Source organism: Centrocercus urophasianus, unplaced genomic scaffold (genome assembly GCF_019232065.1).
Source record: "Centrocercus urophasianus isolate 14NV4802_14NV808 unplaced genomic scaffold, USGS_Curo_1.0 seq_10, whole genome shotgun sequence".
In the NCBI taxonomy this organism is placed as follows: Eukaryota; Metazoa; Chordata; class Aves; order Galliformes; family Phasianidae; genus Centrocercus; species Centrocercus urophasianus.
In genome coordinates this window covers 3,067,532-3,087,703 of record NW_024884142.1, presented here as the reverse complement: position 1 = coordinate 3,087,703, position 20,172 = coordinate 3,067,532, and the positions used below count along the sequence as shown (strand labels likewise).

At 40.3% G+C, this 20,172-nt stretch overlaps 1 protein-coding gene across 4 annotated transcripts in view; it reads right to left on the bottom strand.

Annotated features, from left to right (window-relative positions):
• Window positions 1–2,785: 2,785 nt before the first annotated feature.
• The window catches only part of LDAH (lipid droplet associated hydrolase), a 106,308-nt gene continuing 88,921 nt past the window's right edge, over window positions 2,786–20,172 (bottom strand). For 3 of the 4 annotated variants that reach the window (XM_042811121.1, XM_042810983.1, XM_042811058.1), the window contains 2 exons: window positions 17,549–17,631; window positions 2,786–6,039 (listed from right to left, as the gene is read on the bottom strand). In XM_042811121.1, coding sequence (XP_042667055.1) covers window positions 5,848–6,039; window positions 17,549–17,631 — 275 coding nt within the window. In that variant the 3' untranslated portion in view covers window positions 2,786–5,847. Of the gene's footprint in view, window positions 6,040–16,061; window positions 16,175–17,548; window positions 17,632–20,172 lie in introns of those variants that run through there. The other variant, XM_042811197.1, reaches the window with a different exon arrangement.

Below are 20,172 nucleotides of genomic sequence, written 5' to 3'. Positions count from 1 at the left end.
CAAAACCCTTTGGATGGGTTTGACTTGAGCCCAGGTCTCTGCCCTGACAGGTGCAGAGGGAGTCCAAGGCGATGGCCTTCCTAAGGGTAGGGATGTACCCAGTCTACTCACACCTGGTGAGAACATCCCTCTAGGAAACGAGGATGAAATGTTGCATTTAAAAACTCGGGGAATGAAAAAGTTTGGGGAAAATGCAGTAGAAGAATATTTTAATTCCACTTAGATATCCCTGGTATGCATGATACATGTCTACTGCTCTAGAGATTAGATATTACTAAAATAGTATTTTTATTATACAGCTTCTAATTAAATATATGTTTTGTTTTTCTCTCACTCTCCTGTTTCTTCAGTCAATCTTTCAAATATATATATATATAATTTATATTTAAAAGCTTAATAAAGCTCAATGGGATATGAAAACCTTCTGCATACTTAAGTGAACTTCAAAAGTTATGGGACATCCAGGACACAAGGCATCTGTAAGATTGGGTTGTCTCTGTGTGAAGCACATTGAGGGAGGGGCTATGAATAACTATGTGCCTTTTTTCTCATCCACTTTCATTCACAAGGACCTTCTAGGTGCAATGGCAGAAGTTTCAGGCTGAGCTTCGTTAGCATGGCTCCTGCAATGGACATTGCCATCAACAGTGAATGAATGTGATAGGATTAAGACTAATCCCAGTACAAATCACACAGTAGATGCAGATTTGGAGTAAGACACACTTGGAAGTGAGAAGTCTTCATGGCACCAGGTATAGGTTTCAGCCAAAACCTCTTCCCAAAACCAGGAGGAAATATGTGGAGAACTGATGATGGAGGTTTGTCTGAAGGACTCTGGAGTTAATTACTACAGTGGTGGTATTTCCCAGGCTTTCCCTTCACAGACAGATGGCTCAGCTGGAGAGAGAGGTGCTCCAGGGGTGCATGGGGTGACACACCAGGCATGGAATCATAGAATCATAGAATGGCCTGGGTTGAAAAGGACCACAATGCTCATCCAGTTTCAACCTCCCTGCTGCGTGCAGGTTCACCAACCAGCAGACCAGGCTGCCCAGAGCCACATCCAGCCTGGCCCTGAATGCCTCCAGGGATGGGGCATCCACAGCCTCCTTGGGCAACCTGTTCCAGTGTGTCACCACCCTCTGTGTGAAAAACTTCCTCCTAATATCCAACCTAAACCTCCCCTGTCTCAGTTTAATACCATTCCCTCTTGTTCTATCATTATCCATCCTCTTAAACAGCCGTTCCCTTTTCTGTTCATATGCTCCCTTCAAGTGCTGGAAGGCCACAATGAGGTCTCCCTGGAAGGAGTCTGCTTATTGCACCCTCATGTAATTATTTCCAGTACACCTCTATGATGAGAGCAGATGATCTTGACACTTCAAAACATATTCTGTCAATGTTTTTCCCAATTCCAAGCCACCTGGTCTTCATACAGAAGGATTTACTCAGAGGATGGTGATGCACTGGAACAGCTGTCCAGAGACCTATGGGTGCCCCATCCCTGGAGGTGCCCAAGGCCAGGTTGGATAAGGCCCTGGGCAGCCTGAGCTGGTGGGCAGCAAGCAACCCACGGCATGGGGTTGGAACTGGGTGGGCTTTAAGGTCTCCTCCAAACTCCACCGTTCTGTCATTTCACCTAATAAATGAAACACGGTATTTTAGAGCTGGGGACAGATTGTGTTAAAGTGAGTTTGATCAAGTACTCATCAGCAAGGGAAATGAGGGGCACTCCCCTGCTGCCTCTTCCAATGTCAGTTGCTTCAAATGGGATGGCCAAAAATCTCCAGTATCGGACTGGCAAACACTGCACTGCAGGATGAGTCAGATGCCTTAAACAACACTCTGTGTTTCATTAGCTACTGCAAACTGCTAAGAAACCACAACACAACTGCATGTTCCTGCAATACGTGGAATGGAAAAACCGAGCCCATTTACTATCAGCATAAGCACTTGAAAACAGTCTCCAATTAGATGTCCCCCTGCCTATGCCATCTGAGCATGTGTATTGTTTCATAACTTCTGTGTGATGCTACCGAGCAATGATTGCTCCTGGCAGCTGGGTTGTATTTCTGATACAATCTTTTGCTTGCAATAAACCCTCTCAGCTGTTTCAGAAATCTGTTTGCATATGGCTCCTGGTCACTTCTAAATGCTCTCAAGATTTTTATTTTGTAGAGGTGCCAGAAAAGAGAATGTTTACTTGTAAGCAATGAACCTCAGCAACGTACTGAGGTTGGGAGTGTGAGCTGTGACATGGAGCAACGTGTGTCTGGCCATTAGCTAGAACAAGTACAGGGTTGGGGGGTAGGGGAGTGGGTGCATGTACAAACACATGGTCTGTAAAACCAACACATGCATGACTTAACTGCAGAAAAGAGATGATCGCTGTCGCTCATGTATGCAGCGTCTCCTGTGTAGCAAGAAACTCATGTTGAGCTTGGAGTCCAGCTCCAAATTCTACACCATAAACAGTGGGAAAGCACTCACCCTCCCAGAGGGACAGCCCTGCCTGGCCTGCAGGCACTATAGCTCGGAGCAGCAAACATTGAATGGAGGGAGCAAGAGGAAACACTGATTGTTTTGGAGTGGCTCTGGATAAAAATGCTTCAGTGTGTCAAGTTTCTACCACAGACTTCTTGTGAGTTTAGATATCTAAATGGCAGGTGAAATTTGGGCTTAGGCAAGCATTTTTCTAAATTGTATTTTTGTAAATGTAATGAGGGTGATAAATGGGTGGTAAAGTTATTAAAGGTGAGGGTGATAAAGTTATTAAAGACTTGAATTCCATTTTACAACAAATGTCTTTATTTTAGTTACTGGATTTGTGTACTTATCATAAAAGGTATCGATTTGCAAAACACAAGCATGAGTCCAAGTCACTGCAGCTAGCAGGTTTACTCACGTGGTGACAAAGCACAAAAGTGTGAACGACACAGATCAGATGCTACTGCATACGGTCAATGCATTTGTGATAGGATTCCCAGTAATTCTAAAATAGTCTAAGACAGGAAGATTACACCGGGTTTTCATGGCAAGTTGGAGCATTTGGACCACAAGCACTTCTGACACTCTTTGCCTCGGGCCACGGCAAACACCACTGGATTCCCATCGTGTGAGATCTACTGCTCTTAGGAAACACAGCTGTGACAATCAGATCCATGCTTTTTTTTTTTTTTTTTTTTTGCAATGAACAGAGTAGCAAATTTTCTTTGCCTTACAGTAACAGCTTCAAGGAGGAAGGACGCAATTGGATCACTATGGTTTCAATCATCTTAGAGAAAATTCATTTAAGAAAATTGTAAGGCATCATCCTGCAGTTGATCTGGTCACCGCTGACCAGGTCTCATCTCAGTTTAGGTCTTAATGCAGTCAGTAGGATTTATAACAGATTAGCGTTTGTATAAAAGGAACACACAAGTACAAGTATTGCTAAATTAATTGCTCATACAAAGTATACGAATAATGCACTGTAAACAACTGCCTCTGATAGGTACTTCAGTTCCCGGGCTGTAATAGCTGCTTGTCATCTTTGGTTAATGCAAGATTTTTTCTGTCCTCCACTACAACAGCTGAATTTTTACAGACTGATTCCGTGCTCAATTCCCGATTCCACGCATTGCAAAGAACAAATGTTTTCTCCAACAGTATCAATGTGTAAACCAAACCGACCAAACTGATTGCATTCTTTACGTTGCTAACCTACACACACGCATTACGTGTGTGTATAAACATGTATACATAGATGTTTACGTACACACATAGATGCAAACACACATCCTCACTCTGCTACAGGGAACGCCCAGGCCAGCCAATGCACTTTGCATCTGTCAGTAAGAAGGATGCCCAACAGAACTGCATGCCAACACCTGGGGGCTGCTAGACCAGACAGACGGACACACAGACACACAGAACTGTGGATTTCCAAAGCGAGCACAGGAATTGTTTCAGTCATCACTGATTAGAGCCTTGAGGAAAGAAGGAAAGTCCCAGGGCTCCCTGCTAACCCGAATCAGTTGCACAGGCACAGATTCTTCACTTTGGACACATCTGATAGGGGTTTCAGCACTTCTGTCCCAAACGTCACTGTCTGTTTTGTTATGTGGCAGTGTAGTCTGAAAAGCCACTGGCTAGTCTCCAAAGGCAAACTGCAAAAAAGGGCACTTAAATCCACTGGCTGTCAGCAGGTTTGAGAATTGGTCCACAATATCCAGAAACTGAATTCTACACATTGCTCTAAATAACAGTAAAAGAGTTAAGTGGGATCTAGAGAGAAGTGGATGATGTGCATACAATTGTGTAAGATAACCAAGGAGTTAATCACTCAGTCCTACAGCATCAGAGAATGCTCTCTAGCACCGTTCTCAGTAGTACCACATTAATACTGCTAATTGCTTGTGCAAGGTAGATACTTAATGCATCATGTAAATTCATTTGGTTGCTAGGACAAGACTTCCTGTCACTATGTTCTATAGTGTTTCTATTTATTTATCTCTTTATAAATGTCTCTACTCTACAGGGACTGTTTCACAGGTTCACAGGTAGAAATCCTTTCCTGATTGCACTTGGCTCTGTTCTCCTTACTTATGTTGCTTTCATTTCTAGCATTAGGCTTTAACCTCTTGTATTATCACAACTTGTATTATCACAGCTCATAGAATGTTTCTGCATTTTTTTTTCCCCTATCTGTAAAGGAGAGGGATGAAGAAATGTGAGGAACAGAATACTTGTCATCCGTGTACTACAGATGGGACCTGGTCCTACATACTAATATTTCATGCACTTTCATGGGTGCAATGATGGCAGAACAGCCATTTTCTCACTTATCTAATCCGTGGCTTGGCAGAAAAAATTCATGCTTCAGTCCTTGGAGCAAAGAACTGAAATTCAAACATGCATCAAAAGTGATTTAATTCTTCGAAGTTGCTGAGCAAACACCATTCCCACAGGCTTCATTATGAGAAGGACAGCTCAGAGAGCTAGGACACTTACAAGTAGTTACACATGGATTCTGAATCCACTTCAAACTTGTAACACTGGCACCTGTGACAAGGCTCCTTTACTTTCTTTACAATCAGAAAATTTGAACCAAAGGCTCCAAATATATTCCCCAGCTGAGAGGCCACACTTACCTTACGTTATATTTAATGCACCGTGGAGTTCTGGCAGCACTCTGAGCCCCATCTGAGATTTGGAGGATCTTGTCTTCACCTCATCTTCACATCTCCCTCATAAAAAGCCTGACCTCAGCCTGATCTCTGAAGCCAACAGCCTTATCCCACCCGAAGGAGATAATGCTGGGCCTTGGGCTGTTCTGGCTGTCTATTACTCTTGCACTCACTACTGTGCCAAGGATACACAGAGATGAAATGGGTGGAGAGGGTCAGACCTTTCAGAGCATACCAGGATCAGTTCCCACAGGGGAATTTTTATCCATATGGAGTAGCCTGGTATTTCTTTCTAAACCAGACCAACCGGGCTGCCCTAAATCCAGCCCTGATGTCTCTTCAGCAAGCAGCTGAGGTGGCAGTAACTCAGCTGCACTTCTAGTCAGTCAATCTAGTATCAGTGTTCTCTAGAGTGCTAGGAAACAATAAATATCCCACACTTTTCCAAGTCTTTCAGAGTGCTGAAGACACAGGATCAAAGTACATCACCATTAAATCGATAAAACTATATTTTGGACCAGCCAGTCTCTCTTTAACTTTCTCTAAAACTTCTCAGTAGAAAACAAGCCATAATCTGTAGTAAACAGAAAAAAAAAAAAGATAGGACAGACTCTCTCACAAAAAATTACACGTTCACAAAATAATTACATCGTTTTCTTGTTAATCACTGACTCATTGTTTATAATTTGGTCAGATCATCCCGTAACCAGTCCGTAATCATGGCAGCCATCTCCTTGCTGGCATCCAGCACGAACGCATGGCGGAGCCCTTTCTCACAAAGTCGAATGTCCCCATCTGGAAAATCCATTTTGATCTCATCGTAGTAGTTCTGTGGACACCAGCTGTCTCCAGTTCCATAGTAAAAAATCAGCTAGAAATCAAAGCATATCAAACCATTAATTAACAAAGTTACTGATGAAGCAACAAATACCCAAGCAAAGAGCAGTGAATTATTTGGAAAGAAGTGACACTTCACAACCCAACACATACTGTGAGAAATAGCAGATTGGTAACTCTTGCTTATTTTCAAGTCTACAATTACAGTCGAGTCAATTAAACGGGCTTCCAAAAACAGAGATCTGTTGACAAAGGTCCAGCTGTTCTGAGAAACTTGTTGCCATGGACTAAGTATCTTCTTGTTCATCACCTTCACCTCTCCACAGATATGCTATTGTATTTTCACTAGCTATTTGCTATTTGTTTTCTATAGTAGCCTTCTAACTTCTTAGTTATACAACAAAATTGAGGCCATATCCCAGCTGAGTGGACTAACCACCATGTTTATTTCTTTCTTTTTGAGTATGAACAAAGTGAAAGCAAGAGGTTCCTTCACATCTGTGTAGCTCGTTCTTATTGACATGTCGGAAGTGGTCTCAAAACATCTGCCAGATTAGGGAATTAGGTGGTGGAACATGTTTTCTTAGTGTCAATGCTAAACAAAAACTAGAGGTGAATCACTCAGTCACGTCACAGTAATGGCAACTATCTCAGTCATAGAAGGGTCTGGATAGGAAAGGACCTCTAGAGATCATCTGGGTCATTCTCAGAAGCAAGACTTTTTTGCTTGGAGCATTTTATTTTTCTAAAATACTGCACTGTGTAAAGCACAGACAGGTTCCTTCAGATTGATGAGCCATCTTCTTTCATGAAAGAATGTGGAGCTATAATCCTATCAAATACCATTTTGTTTTGAACTTACTCCAATAAATTTGGTTAACAACAAGTCATCATTTTCCCCCTCAACTTTGTATGCTATCGCTGTATTTTCGATTTCAATAACGTAAATCAAGGGAGAGTGGTTGTCCAGGAGTGAGTAAAATCCTACTCATTCAAACCTATACAAGAACAAGATTAATGATGAGGATTCTTTATACTAAAATGCTTGACTGCAGGTACCAGAAGGATGTTGATTGCTCAACCCGTCACACACACAGCTTGGTCCAGTTCCACTACACTCATTTGTTTCACATTTCATTTCAGTACTTCAGTGAATAACTGAGCAACACTAACATAAATTAAAGGACAAGACATTTTCCTTTAATCACAGAAATCTTCAGTTCCATTATTTTTGTAGCCACGTGAAATAGAAGCAAATGCACCCTACTGGCCCACTGGGGTAGAGGTGGGCTAAGAGCCCAGACTGCATTTCACAAAATGTTACAAGTTTTTGTCTTGCTTTTCTCTTATTGAAGCCTGCCCAAATCTCAGACATTACTACTGACTGTATCCAAAATAGAATATCTCGGTTACATAGACACTAACCCAAGTTATACTTCCAAGTATACGTGCATAAAACATAAACCATCCCTTGTCAGCAAACATCACTGGTTTTGTCACTAATTGCTGAAAACAAGGTATGTCACTTGTTTTAGCAGAAATTCTCCTTTGATCTTGCTTTCAGTGGTGACTATTCATAAATCACAGGATGTCACATTGGCAAAAATTCTTCAGAAAAGCCAATGTGAAATGGCCAGCTGCATTCAAATTTTCTGAAAGCCAAACATCTGACCAAGTTATGTTCAACTCTGGACTCCATTACCAGCAGATACAAAATTAAAGAATATGAAACTGACAAGAAAAGCAATGGAGCAATTCCAGTTTATTGGAGTTCTCCTCGAAACCATCAGGCATTTTGATGGAGTACTCCTAGAATCTCATCACATGATTATTTAGAAAAAAAGATGAAAAGTCATTTACACTTACATAGGTGGATAAAGTACTTGGCTTAGTCTATGTGAACAGAGAAATGGGCTGTTCTCCAGATAGGGTTGTAACCTTGAGAACTCACAGATTTGGAAATGCTTAAACAAAAGATTTATGTGCATTCTTAGCTTGCCTCTAGTATATTTGCATTATGGTTTAATCTTTTACTGTATGATCCAAAGGATCCTTGACTCATTCAATCCACTGACAGGATGACATTCAGCTGAAGAGCTGCTATTTGATAGTATTTTTCTTTTTAAATTCTGTGTGTGGTCTCAGTATTTATTTACCGCATATTTCATGGTTTACAGGCAGAATTTATTTTCTTATGTTCATTCCTCCAGCATGCAGCATGACGGTTTTTGCATGCTCACATTTGTTAATTTATTTCTGCAACGCCTTACTGGCCATTTTTATCTCCATTGTGCTGATGAAGACCACAGAGATTAATGTCAGATTACATACATTAATTTGAATGTACAGTGTTCAACGTTTAGGAGCTCATTTTCCAGTGTGCATAACATTATTCTTTCAGGAGAAACTAAGTCAAAGGATGCTCATCAGGATCCAGTTTGAGCTCCATTCACTAATGAGCATTCAATCCATGGGAACAGGCAACTGTTGGTTAAAATAATAATCCTCTGAAATGCCTACATCAGGATCTCACAACCTACTATTTTGTTCTTAAATTCTCCTTTATCGTGCTGCTCCTGATTTAAGGCATCGCCCAAGGTACCTGCTGTGAACAGGAGCTTTAAGACTTCAGAAACTAAGGTTCCACTTAGCAAAAATGGCCAGTATATTTACCAGCTACAGGCCTTGTCCAGTCTTCCAGTCTTCCCATGTGTGACTTCTGTCTTTCCCATCCAACCTTTCTGGTCTCAGTCTCCTCATTGCTATCTCATTGTTTTAGCCTCCTCACCATATTGTTTCCAATTTTTACTACTTCTGCTTCTCATTCTAGTCTCAATTTCTCGCCCTGCAAGTTCAAACTATAGTCTTATCTCTTCATCCCATCTGAGTCGCAATTCCAACACTTCTTTCCCATGGAATTCTCAACTTTTTAAATAAGGGAACCTCTGCTCCCTTATTTTTTGCTCCAATGTTGGCGCGCGTGTTTTGTGTGCCAATGTGTGTATGTCTGCAAATCCACAACTTAAACATAACTGTTTCTTAATTAGAAGCTGCCAACAGCATTCAGAATTGTCTTCAAAACGCTTTCCTATGAACAGATTATTCTATAAGGTCTAACAGTAGGATTGTATTTAAAGTGGAAATTTTCAGTGATAGAAAATAGAGTAAAGAGCCTATGAAAACTGAGAGTACTTCATCATCATTTGTGGCACTGCTGGGTTTCCCTCTGAATGACAAAATCTCTCTTCTTTGCCAACACCACACACAGACACAGGATTGACGTTAGGATGTTACCTGTTTTCCTAATATATTACGGGATATTCGTTTTAGACATATTTATACCAAAGTATTCAGAACTCAAATGTTCTCATCTTCATTTTAACATCGGTAGCTTTGCTACCGCAGCACATAGGCAGACATAATTAATGAGCCATGTGTAACCAGAGGCACATGGAATCTTCATTAACAATAGGAAACACTGGCGTGCAGTATATGATTTGCATGGATCTGTAAAGTACATATTTTCCTGTGGACTGTGCGTGGCTGTAAAGACATCCTGAGTCAGCACAACCACTGAACCAGCAATGAAATACTGTTGCCAACCTAAGCATTCAGAAATGGTGAGTCAGGTCCCCAAAATAATGCAACTAGCTTAAAAATAATCAGATTTACAAAACAATAAATGGAAGGTTCTATTTTTCAGCTGTGCTTGAAGTTTTTAATATTTGTGTTCTTTAACTCTTCTGCCATCAGATCTGACTATGGGGGCAGAGTAAAGGGGATGTGCGTTACCTTTGTGATTGCAACAGTGTGTTTTAGATAGGTTGGCAATTTCAAACAGTTTTAAGTAACAGCAGACCTCTTGTAAGTCGTTTTACAATTCAATTGTTCAGAACTATTTTCAGACTTTGTTTCTGTAAAATAAAACACAAGACAAGCCAGAATACGGCTCTGTTGGTTGTGTACCATGTAATATGGTGTGTGTATTCAGACACTGCACAATGACGGCAGCTGCTAAGTAAACATCAGAAGAATCTGAGATTCGTATCAACAGGATGTTTACATTTCAAAGAGTTTCTAAGAAAATAATAAAGATTTCCTGCAGTTGACTCCATTGGCACTTGTTTTAGTACGCATGACAGTTCACAGAAGTATAAATTACAGAGCGATTTTTTTATGCCTCTTCTGTGGCCATCATAGGTCAATGCTGAAAAAGAAATCCAAAAAGCTAAAAAATATTAATTGAGTTTTCTCTATCTCTCTGGAATTCGGTAACATTGTTGTACACTGAAATTACAACAGCATTAGGATCTTATTACTTCAGCGGGCACCACTTCAGCTGATGGCAAAGAGCAAAGGACTGATCTCTGTGGATATGAACTGACGGCACATGTGCAACGGCAAACAAGACTGGACCAGTGTCCTTGCTGAAATCCTTGTGTCAGAGGCAGTAATTGTTATCAGTGTCACTCTCACATGCATTCTCGATGAGGCACTAACTTCTCCCTGGTGACATCTCTCTGAAGTAATAGTTTCATTTGCTCTTGGATTAAAACTAGTTTAAAAGGTATTAGTTCTGAATTAACTGTAGATTCAATCAAGATTTTTAAAAAATGACGTAGCTTCTCCAGACTTATGACAGTGCCTCCACTTTATCCTGCCGAAAGAGTAGTATTAAGTGACACTGGGACACACTGATTTGGACATGTTGGGGTTTTTGGTTTTCTTTTGTTTCTGGACTTGCTTCAGTTGTGCTTTGGCTTTATTGATCAGTTTCTGGAAGGAATTCAATTGCCCTAGGAGGACCTAAATGTCTTGGGATCTTGTTCCCCAAGACACCATCTCTCTCCCCTCATGATCCTGCCATGGTTGAGATCAGTTGGTTTGACAGCAAGGTCTTTGGAACTTGCTTCTTGGCTTGTTTAACCAGAACTGGGATTTATCAACTTTCCAAGCACCGTGTGAAGCCAAACTTCTGGTGGAGCACTTTGAGAAGAGGAAGCTGACAATCTGGGGTACATAATGCAATTTTTACATACTAACCTGTAGGGTCTGTAGCAAAGGTGTAATGGAGTTCCAGCATTGGTGGTGATTTTATTTAACATAAGGAATATGCCCAGTTTTGCTAGACTAACATAAGTAATAAACAAAACCATCTTCCTCACTGCGAAAGTAGTGGATAAACATTTTGCTTTCATTGAAATTAAGATGCAAGGCGTTAGACACAGCCAGGAGCAGCAGCTACTTTGCACGACTACATGTTAATCATCTCCTAGTGTCATGTATGTTGTTATATCAAATGGACAGAGCACAGCCTCCTTCCTCTCATGCTTTTGTCAGTGCCAACTGGAAATTCAGTAAACTGAGGAAATGGACAGGGTTCCTCTGTTTGGCTACCTCCATAACTTCTGTTAGCAATGTTACTGCCAGCTCGGCATGTAGGCCCAAGAGATCAAGCAAGCCAATTCTATTTCCACCTTTTTACAGACAACAAAGGCAACGTAAAAATATACTTTTAAGAAGGATGCATGAGCCTTACCGACAAACCAGGCTGATTAACTTTTTTATACCGTGTTACTTTTAAAGACTTAGAAACCTTCCAAGGGTATATATTTAGATGCAACATGAATATCTCAGAAGTCAAGGCTGTATAGCTATGAAAATAAAAACAAACATACCTGAAACCACTATTTGAGCAATACTACTGCTGGGCCAGATTCTTCCAACCGTATTTACTGTAATAAAGCCTGATGCTACCTACATTCTGGGAACTTTATCTCAAGAGACTCAGTCAGATCTGTCTTGCAACAACAGGATCAGCAATGGGCCACAAATGACAAATTTGTTCACTTCTGTGAAATGAGCTTTGTGACACAGCAAGGTATGGTAAGTATCTCCTTGGTGTTTAAGGTTGCCCATAGAGGCGGTGGATAATCTGTCCCTGGAGACACTCAAGGTCAGGTTGGATGGGGCTCTGAGCACCTTGATGTAGCTGTAGGTGTCCCTGTTGATTGCAGAGGAATTGGACCAGATGGCCTTTAAAAGTCCCTTCCAACTCAGGCGATTCTATGATTCAACGATCGTACCAGTCAGATGGTAACTTCTTTTTAGGTACTCTTCAGAAGGCTGTGGAAATATTGCTGTCTTTGATAGTTTTGTGGAGCACACACTTTATGCCCATCCCATCACACTACAAAATCCTGGAAGTCCATTTCACTGCCTTTTTATTGGAATACCACACAGCAAGAATGATGCTAAGAGGAGTTCAGCTACACAAAAAATATCACAGAAAACTACACTGTGGCCCACTAAGCTTCTTGAGATCCTTTTCCATTGAGGAGAGAAAGTGTTGATCCCTGATCAGGCATTCTGGGTGCTTCAAAGGGAAGGCTGTTTTTGTGGCTAAATGACACAGGCACCAAAATCCCCAAGCACTTGTGTAACTTCCTCAGCTTCAACTCTGCACCTCCAGGGAGTGCAGGCCAAAGAGGATGTGAGTCCGGCCAAAAAAAGAGGTGTTCTTGGCTCAGGAGAGCACTTTGCACCTATTCAAAAAAAGCGTCTGGAAGGTTTTTCACAAATGTAGGCAAGCAACTCACTGAAGCTGCGGGCAGGCAAAATATTTGTAGTATTCCTTTAACCGCTTATCTTCAGATCGTGCTTCTCTCACTGGGAGTAATTACTAAACTCCCATGGATGCCTACTGAAACCTGAACAGAAACACTGGGCAACATCAAACCAAATGCTTCAGGCGTCAAAATAGTTCTTGGTTGCTCAGGTTTTTAAATTTTACTTAATACAGTTTTCCAAAAGAAAAATGCAACACTTCACATTTCTGTGGAAAGAAAATATCTCATTTTTTGCTATTTTTTACTTCAAATATCTGTGTATCAGTATCAGCTTAGTTCATACTCTTGGACAACACTTTCTCTATGGTATGGTTGATGAGATATAAACTTGCATTACTTTGAATTCTAAATTCACCACAGAGATATGCGGGAAATGGTAAATATGCACTTCATTCCTTTATTTTTCAAATGATAATTTCTTCCCCACCTAAACATCTACAAGCTAAGTTATAAGCCACCCACAACACAAACTTCCTCAATGTGAGAGAAAATATTAAAGTGTCCCTACATGTCCAGTATATTTTTTTTCCCATGATTAAAAATCATTCTTCTCAGACAATGCATTTTTTCATCTTTGTAACACAGCTTCAGATGTTTCTTGTCCTTTTCCTTATACAGTCAATGTATCTGCTCCACCAAATCACTGTCAAGACTAAACTGAAGAAGCAGACAGACATTTTTTTCATTAATATGCTAATCAAAATAATAATCATTTCCAGTTGCTGGAGAAGATGACTTATGGTCTTAAGAAGTTATGATCCACTACAGGAAGATCACTGCCTAACAGATCCATGACTTGAAGTCTATTGGAGCTTCTGCATTGATTTAGGTGAGCTTTGGAATGGATCCTACACTTCAAAGTAGGACTAATGTGTATTCTACACAGTGTAATGAATTAAAAAAAAAAAAATCACAATTAATAATCACAATAAAAGTTGTTTAAATAAAAAGTGTTTTAAAAAAAACACAATAAAAGGTGATTTTCTTTTACAAAACATCCTTTGTAAGCAGCCTAGTTCTACCCCTTAATGCAATTCCTTTTTGATTACAACAGGATTACCAGCTTACCTGCCACAATGAAAGACAATAAAGCTGAGGCTTAAAATAAAACAATCAATGTGGAATAATGCAAAGTTAAAAAGTAGAGAGTTCTTCTATAAACATATAATTGCCCCAAGCACGCCAGTGAATGTCCAATATAACCATTTTTTCTTTTAAAACTGTTATTCTATATGTAAGACCTCAGTGATGCTCAATGCTGATTCATTTCTTTAGAAATGCTGAATTACACCCAATTCCTTTTGTGCAAGAAATACAATAAACTTCTTCTAGTACAGTAGTATCTTTCCCTCCAGTTTCTGTTAGGAAAGAGAGCTGGTGTTATTACAGTGAAAGAAAGAAGCTCTGCTGGCTTAGACATAATCACCTAATTAGTTCTCATAGCTTAGCAAATCGTACATTAGCATCCCCTGCTCTATTTGTTTGGATTTTGTGATTGCTCGCAACTCTCTGTGCTGGTGCAGGAAGAAGCCTATCCTCATGTACTGCTTGATCCAGATGTAACTTTAGAGCCTGTATTTTAAATGCTCTACTGTATATTATTTTGTCAGAAGATAGGTCTCAACCCTCTTCATACAATTCCATTGCTATTTAATGTGCATACCATCTGTTTTTAGATTATAAGTGAAATACCTTAATTAACTTTCCCAAAAATATGCCAGCTCCTATTCTTCCAACACAGATCTGAGCAATTAGCACTGTTAGAATCTGGGATCTGAAGGTAATATTTCTCCCGGCTCCTACCTAGCAATAATTATAGTCAAACATAGACACATGGAAAGACTGAAACAATTTAGTGTCTCTTCTTCTTTCTTCTTCAGATCACAGAATGCAAAATATGATCCAGAAATAACTTTTCAATTCCACAGCAGCTGGCAAAGTCAGGTGTTAAGATTGGCTTTTAGAGCATGATCACAGCGACCACTAAACAGTGTAATTTTTTTGAAGTGACAGCTTGCCAGTTCTATAGCAACTTGGACTACAGTTCCTGTTTTTATAAACTTCCAACCTTCATAAGTTAAGGCCATTTTTATTGTCAATACACTTCAAATTTAACATAATGCCAACTCAAAAAATTTTCCTTAATTTTTACATTCCCCAAAATTGCTAGAAGAATGAAAAAAAAGAAGTATTTAGCTTCCCTTTTAGACCTGCTTTCTCTTTGGTTTGCCTGCTGTTTGCAAGCTCGCTTCAGCGTTCTGTTTACATGAATATGTTTGCCACTTTGAAAGTATGAGGACACAGAAGAATCAATAAAGGAAAGTTAACACAGGTTTGAAAATGCTTCTGTGTGCCAAGGCTGTGCTTAGACTGACAGAGTCAACAACAGCACAGATGAAGCAGAGACACCTGCAAACTCTTACTGCTGGCTACCAGCCTTCATTCAGCACAAGAAATAAGCATTTTGTTAATCTGCAGCATCTGAGCAGGACTTCTGGATTCACTGGAGCTACAGTGAATTGTTAGCTCTATCATCCTCATTCAGCCAAGCTTTTATGCTTAACTCTAAGCATGTGCTTGTAATTATAATTTCCACAAGCACTCAAAGTCTGACCCTGGAAACTCTTCACTTTCATACCCTGACTAATCCTATGCAGAGTCTTACCCTTTCAGGGCCCTGAGGGTGCTACTAGGTCCTCAGCAGCCTCCTCTGGGACCTTCACCCACAATCCCTGCTGTGGGTCCAGGCTCTCCATCATTATGCATCTCCATCACCATCCCTGGGCCTTCAGCCTTTACCTGAGCTCTCAGCCTTTGCCCTGGGCCTTTAGCCTTTGCCCATGCTACTAGTTCTGCTAAGAGCTAGCCTCTGCCTCTTTCTTGTACTGACACTGGACCTATAATGTACACAGCTTGTTGCTGGATGACTCCCACCTCATAGCTTGCCTCCTGTCATAGAAAAGAATCATAGAATTATTTGAGCTGGAAGGGTCTCTTAGAGGCCGTTGATCAGGGACACCTACAGCTCGATCAGGTTGCTCAGACCCACATCCAGCCTGATCTAGAATGTCTCCAGGGACTGGGCTTCCACCACCTCTTTGAGCAACCTGTTCCAGTGTCTTTGGTCAGCTCTCCTGGATAGGCTTCAGACCCATGTCATAGCCCAGTCTCTGTGGCTGTCACTTCTTGCTCCTGATTGGATTCTCTTCCTTATTGTATTGCTTTGCCTGGGAGAGTTGATGGATTCTGTTGCCATCACTGTACTCTGTTTCCCCTTCTGTGGGAGACCACCCAGTTTGGTTCAGGGTCACTCTCCACTCACAAAGCCTCTCAACAAGCAGGCAGACCTTGCTGCTCCCTAACACTCAAGAGATGCAAATCGGTCAGTAAAATTAGCAGTTTCCCTTTGAGATCATTAGGCTTTGGATCAACCCATGGAAAATTTTATTTAAGACAATGAGAGTACTTGTGTTCTGTAAGATGAGCCCTTCAGTTTCTTCGCTGAGTTTTCTCCCCAGGTGCAAGAGAATTTCAAATGCTCTGCAACAACAATGCGAAGCAATATGAATGCCTAGTGCAGTGTCATGCTCCTTAGTCACGTGTGCTATTTTGACTTCTTTTTAAACAAATTAGAATGGAACCATCTGAACATACTTTTCAAATTGCAGAGAAGGCAGTGGGATGTCAACTGTACATCAGTTCTCAGCCAAAAAAAAGAAAGATTAATTTATTAAGTGAACTTTGTACCTTATCTATTTACAAGACACAAAGTAATCTCATAGAAATCTTGGACCTTTGTTCTAGGGAATTACATTCTCTAAGGAAGATCTCTGCCAGCACAAAGAGCTGGAATCATTCTTTCAGTATAAAGTCAGTCTCAGTATACAAAAGGGAAAGAAGGGAACACTATAGAGTAATACATGTTATATTGATTATCTAATCACACAGCAGCTACACCAATAGTGTTTTATTAAATGTGGCAGTTTTCTGGCTCATCAGCCTTCTGGAATGGTCCGGCTATTAAATTCTCTCAGCCTACAAAACAGGGCAACCACATCAAAACTTCAAATTACGAACAGTTCCTGGCCTGTGTCAACCCCAGAAACATGTCTGAGAATCGACTGAGAGAACGCTAATCGATGTAGACCAAAACTGTACCAGAACCTGTTTCAATGATTAATCTGTACAGTTGAGAAAGTTCACCACGGGGGAAAGGTCCTTGTAACTATTTAGCTTACAGCAGTAGCTTCAGTCTCCAAGCAGTGCAGTATCCATCCTCACCTCATACAGCTGAATGGCTGAACTGTGTACATTTTGCTGACTCCTCTCTTGTAAGTTTTGATATCATGGGAAAATCAAACCTGCAGAATCCCTTGATATTAAGTAATCTCAAGTTGAAAATGTCATGGATCAGATTCTACTCTTGGTCACAGTGATCTAGACGACTTGAGCAGACCTGCATACCATGCAATGCAGGAGGTGCATCTTGTATTTCATCTGTCCAGCAGCAAAGCAGAGGATCTGCTCAATCAGTATGAACTTACGTTCTGGCTGATTGTCTGCCTGTCAGATCAGAACCCACATTAACTACTGGCCTTGCTGCATGTCTCAGGCTTAGCCAGAACACAGGCATACCTCCACCAAGAATACCATACAAGCAAGGACAGAAGGAGGAAGGAGTGCTGTGACATAGTAGACTTGGTAGTGGTGAATACTACATCTACAAATGCGTAGGTTAACGACACTTTAATGATCTGCAATCCTTTGATGGTTTCTCCAAACCAATGGAAAGGTTTTAACATAAAATCAGAATCAATCCTAACGAAATTCTGGTTTTGCAATTATGTAATAGGATATAACCTTTTTTCCATGCATGTGGGCTCCCCATGAAAACTCTGAGAATTAAGAAGTTACCTTCTTTAAGTTTTGCTTTATGGTTGTACTGTCTCTCTCCACAACCTTCATCATTTCTTGGCTGGCCATATACAAGATGTTGGCTGCAGAAAAAGAAACATGCAACAAGCAATTACAAGGCAAGTCTTTCACAAAAAGCTATGTGGGCCTAATCCTACAAAAAAGTAAGGCAACTAGAGCAGTCTTCAACTTGACAATGCCACTGAAAAGAATCCTACTAACAGAAATGGCAGAATATATCTCACTTAATTGAATCATCAAGAAAGCATTCAGAAAATACATTACCCCAACTGCTTATTTAATTACTAGAAACGGAAAGACAGCTTTGGAACATGACTCCATCCACCTATCTCACAGACTTTTGAATCAGCCTGTGGTGATGGCTCTTTCCAGAGGAGAGAAGGAACTTTGATGACTACCTGTCACTACACACTTTAGGTGGGTAAACGTAAGTATGATAAATCATCTGTTACGTGTGGGCTTTTAAATACAAAGCACATGTTAAAAGACACTATTAATCACTACATTATTAAATCACTGACATTTCAAAATGAAAGCCATTCAAATATTCAATAAAAAAAAAAAAGATAGATGATAAAAATAATGGTAAATAAAATATCATCAAAACTTGCAATTCTGAATAATATCGATGGTACTTACCCAAACAGGACTAGACACAGTTTACAAAACCAATGGAGGACTACTAAAGGATAAATAACTGAAGTATTTCAATTTTCAGGTCCTGGATTAACTGAAAATATTCTAAACTAACTGATTTATTTTCTGAAAAAAATGAGAAAACAGCAATGCTTATGATTTTTTTAAATACAAACCAATGAAGTTTTGTGTGCAAATACTTAATGACAGTATTGGGCCTGAAATTGTTATGAGACAATCTCAAAATGTGTGATAACAGGGGAAATGGCAATTACACAAGTCTTTGGTGGTGATCAAAACATGAGCTAACTTTCAGCAATGCTCTAAAGGAACAGAATGCCACTGGAGAGATGAGTGATGGCTCCAAAGAGCAAATGTCAGAAGACAAAAACAGTGCTTTCGAGTGAAAAACAAGATCCTAGAAAGAACTATCCACTTCTGAGTCAGCCAAAGAAGATGCAATTCTGTTCTATGCCTGCAGAGCTCTGATTTTTTCAATTAAACGCTGAATGCAGCTAGTGCAAGACAAAAGGGTTGCACATGTGACAGCATAGAAACAGTTCAGCAAATCATGCAAAAATATGCTTATCCCACTCTATTCTGGCAGGCAGAGGGGCCTCAGTCTGGTCTTGTAAACTTGTCATCTAACCCTGTGGTACAAGTGGCACAGTTGGCAAAAGTCTGCCCTTCTACATCTAAGTTCAAGTCCTGATACTTGTCTTCCTTTTCCTATTCAGCTCCAGACAATGCTCAGTTATAAACCTTTGCACCTTTGTTTTTAGAAGAACATCTTAGACTGTGCCTTCAAAAATCACCTCAGTTAACCTTAAATAAGAGGTACAAAAGAACATAAAGAATTCCCAATGTATTTCATTAACTTCAGATTGATTCCCATTTCTAATGTGGCAAATATGGATTTAATGCTCAAAATTCTCACCTATAAATGAAGCTATCTGCCTGTTAAAAGCACTGCTCTGTGTCAGAATGAAAAGCAATACATCTAGTCCAGCTCCCCTGCAGTGAGTGGAGACACCTACAGCTCGACCAGGTGCTCAGAGCCCCATCCAGACCGACCTTGCTTGTCTCCAGGGATTGGGCATCCACCACTGCACTGGGCAAGATGTTCAGAAAAAGGTTTATCGTTAGTAGGACACAGTGAACAGCCAACCTGCAGTCAGAACTTCTGCCATTACCTCACAGAATCAGCAGTGAATGGAAGGCAGGGACGAACACCCAGCTGGGAGAACCTGGCACACATCAGTCTGCTCAGTGTTACTGGGATTCTGCATGCATCTCTCTACTCCCAGTTCATGCATACAGCACAAATACTTAATTGAGCAATAAATAAGTGCTCCTGTGCTCCCCATCTCTCATCTGAAAAGTTTCTCCATGCTACCATCTTGTTCATATTTCTGCAGTAAGAAAATAAGAAATGAAGTGGAATTCATACACTTAGTAAGCAATCCGTCAGAAAGATCCTAAAATTAAAACTGCTGAATGGTGACTGCAAAGGTGATAATGACACTACTTTAATTGGGACTGCCTCTGAAGACTTTTATAATGTGTAAGAAGGGGAACTGGGAAGGCAGGATTAAGCTGAACAGGATGAATGGCAAGGTTCAAGAGTCTCTTTCCACCAAACAGAAATCTTTAAAATTTTGGAAACCTGATCCCAGGGAAGCCAATAAACAGGAACTTAAACTTCAGCAGGCATTAAGTAAGAGGAAATTGCAAAGAGCAAAAGTAGGTTTCCAAGAACAAACATCACAAGAATTAAAAACAAACAATAAAATATTCTTTAATCATATCAGAAACAGGAAGCCTACAGCAGAACTGGGGAGTCTAACAGATAATCACAGGCTAAGGGAGCTGCTAAGGAAGATAATTACACTGTTTAGAACTTAAATGATTTTCCTTTTCATGCATCTACCTTTCTTGCTCAAAACATTTAGGAGATTTCTACTCCA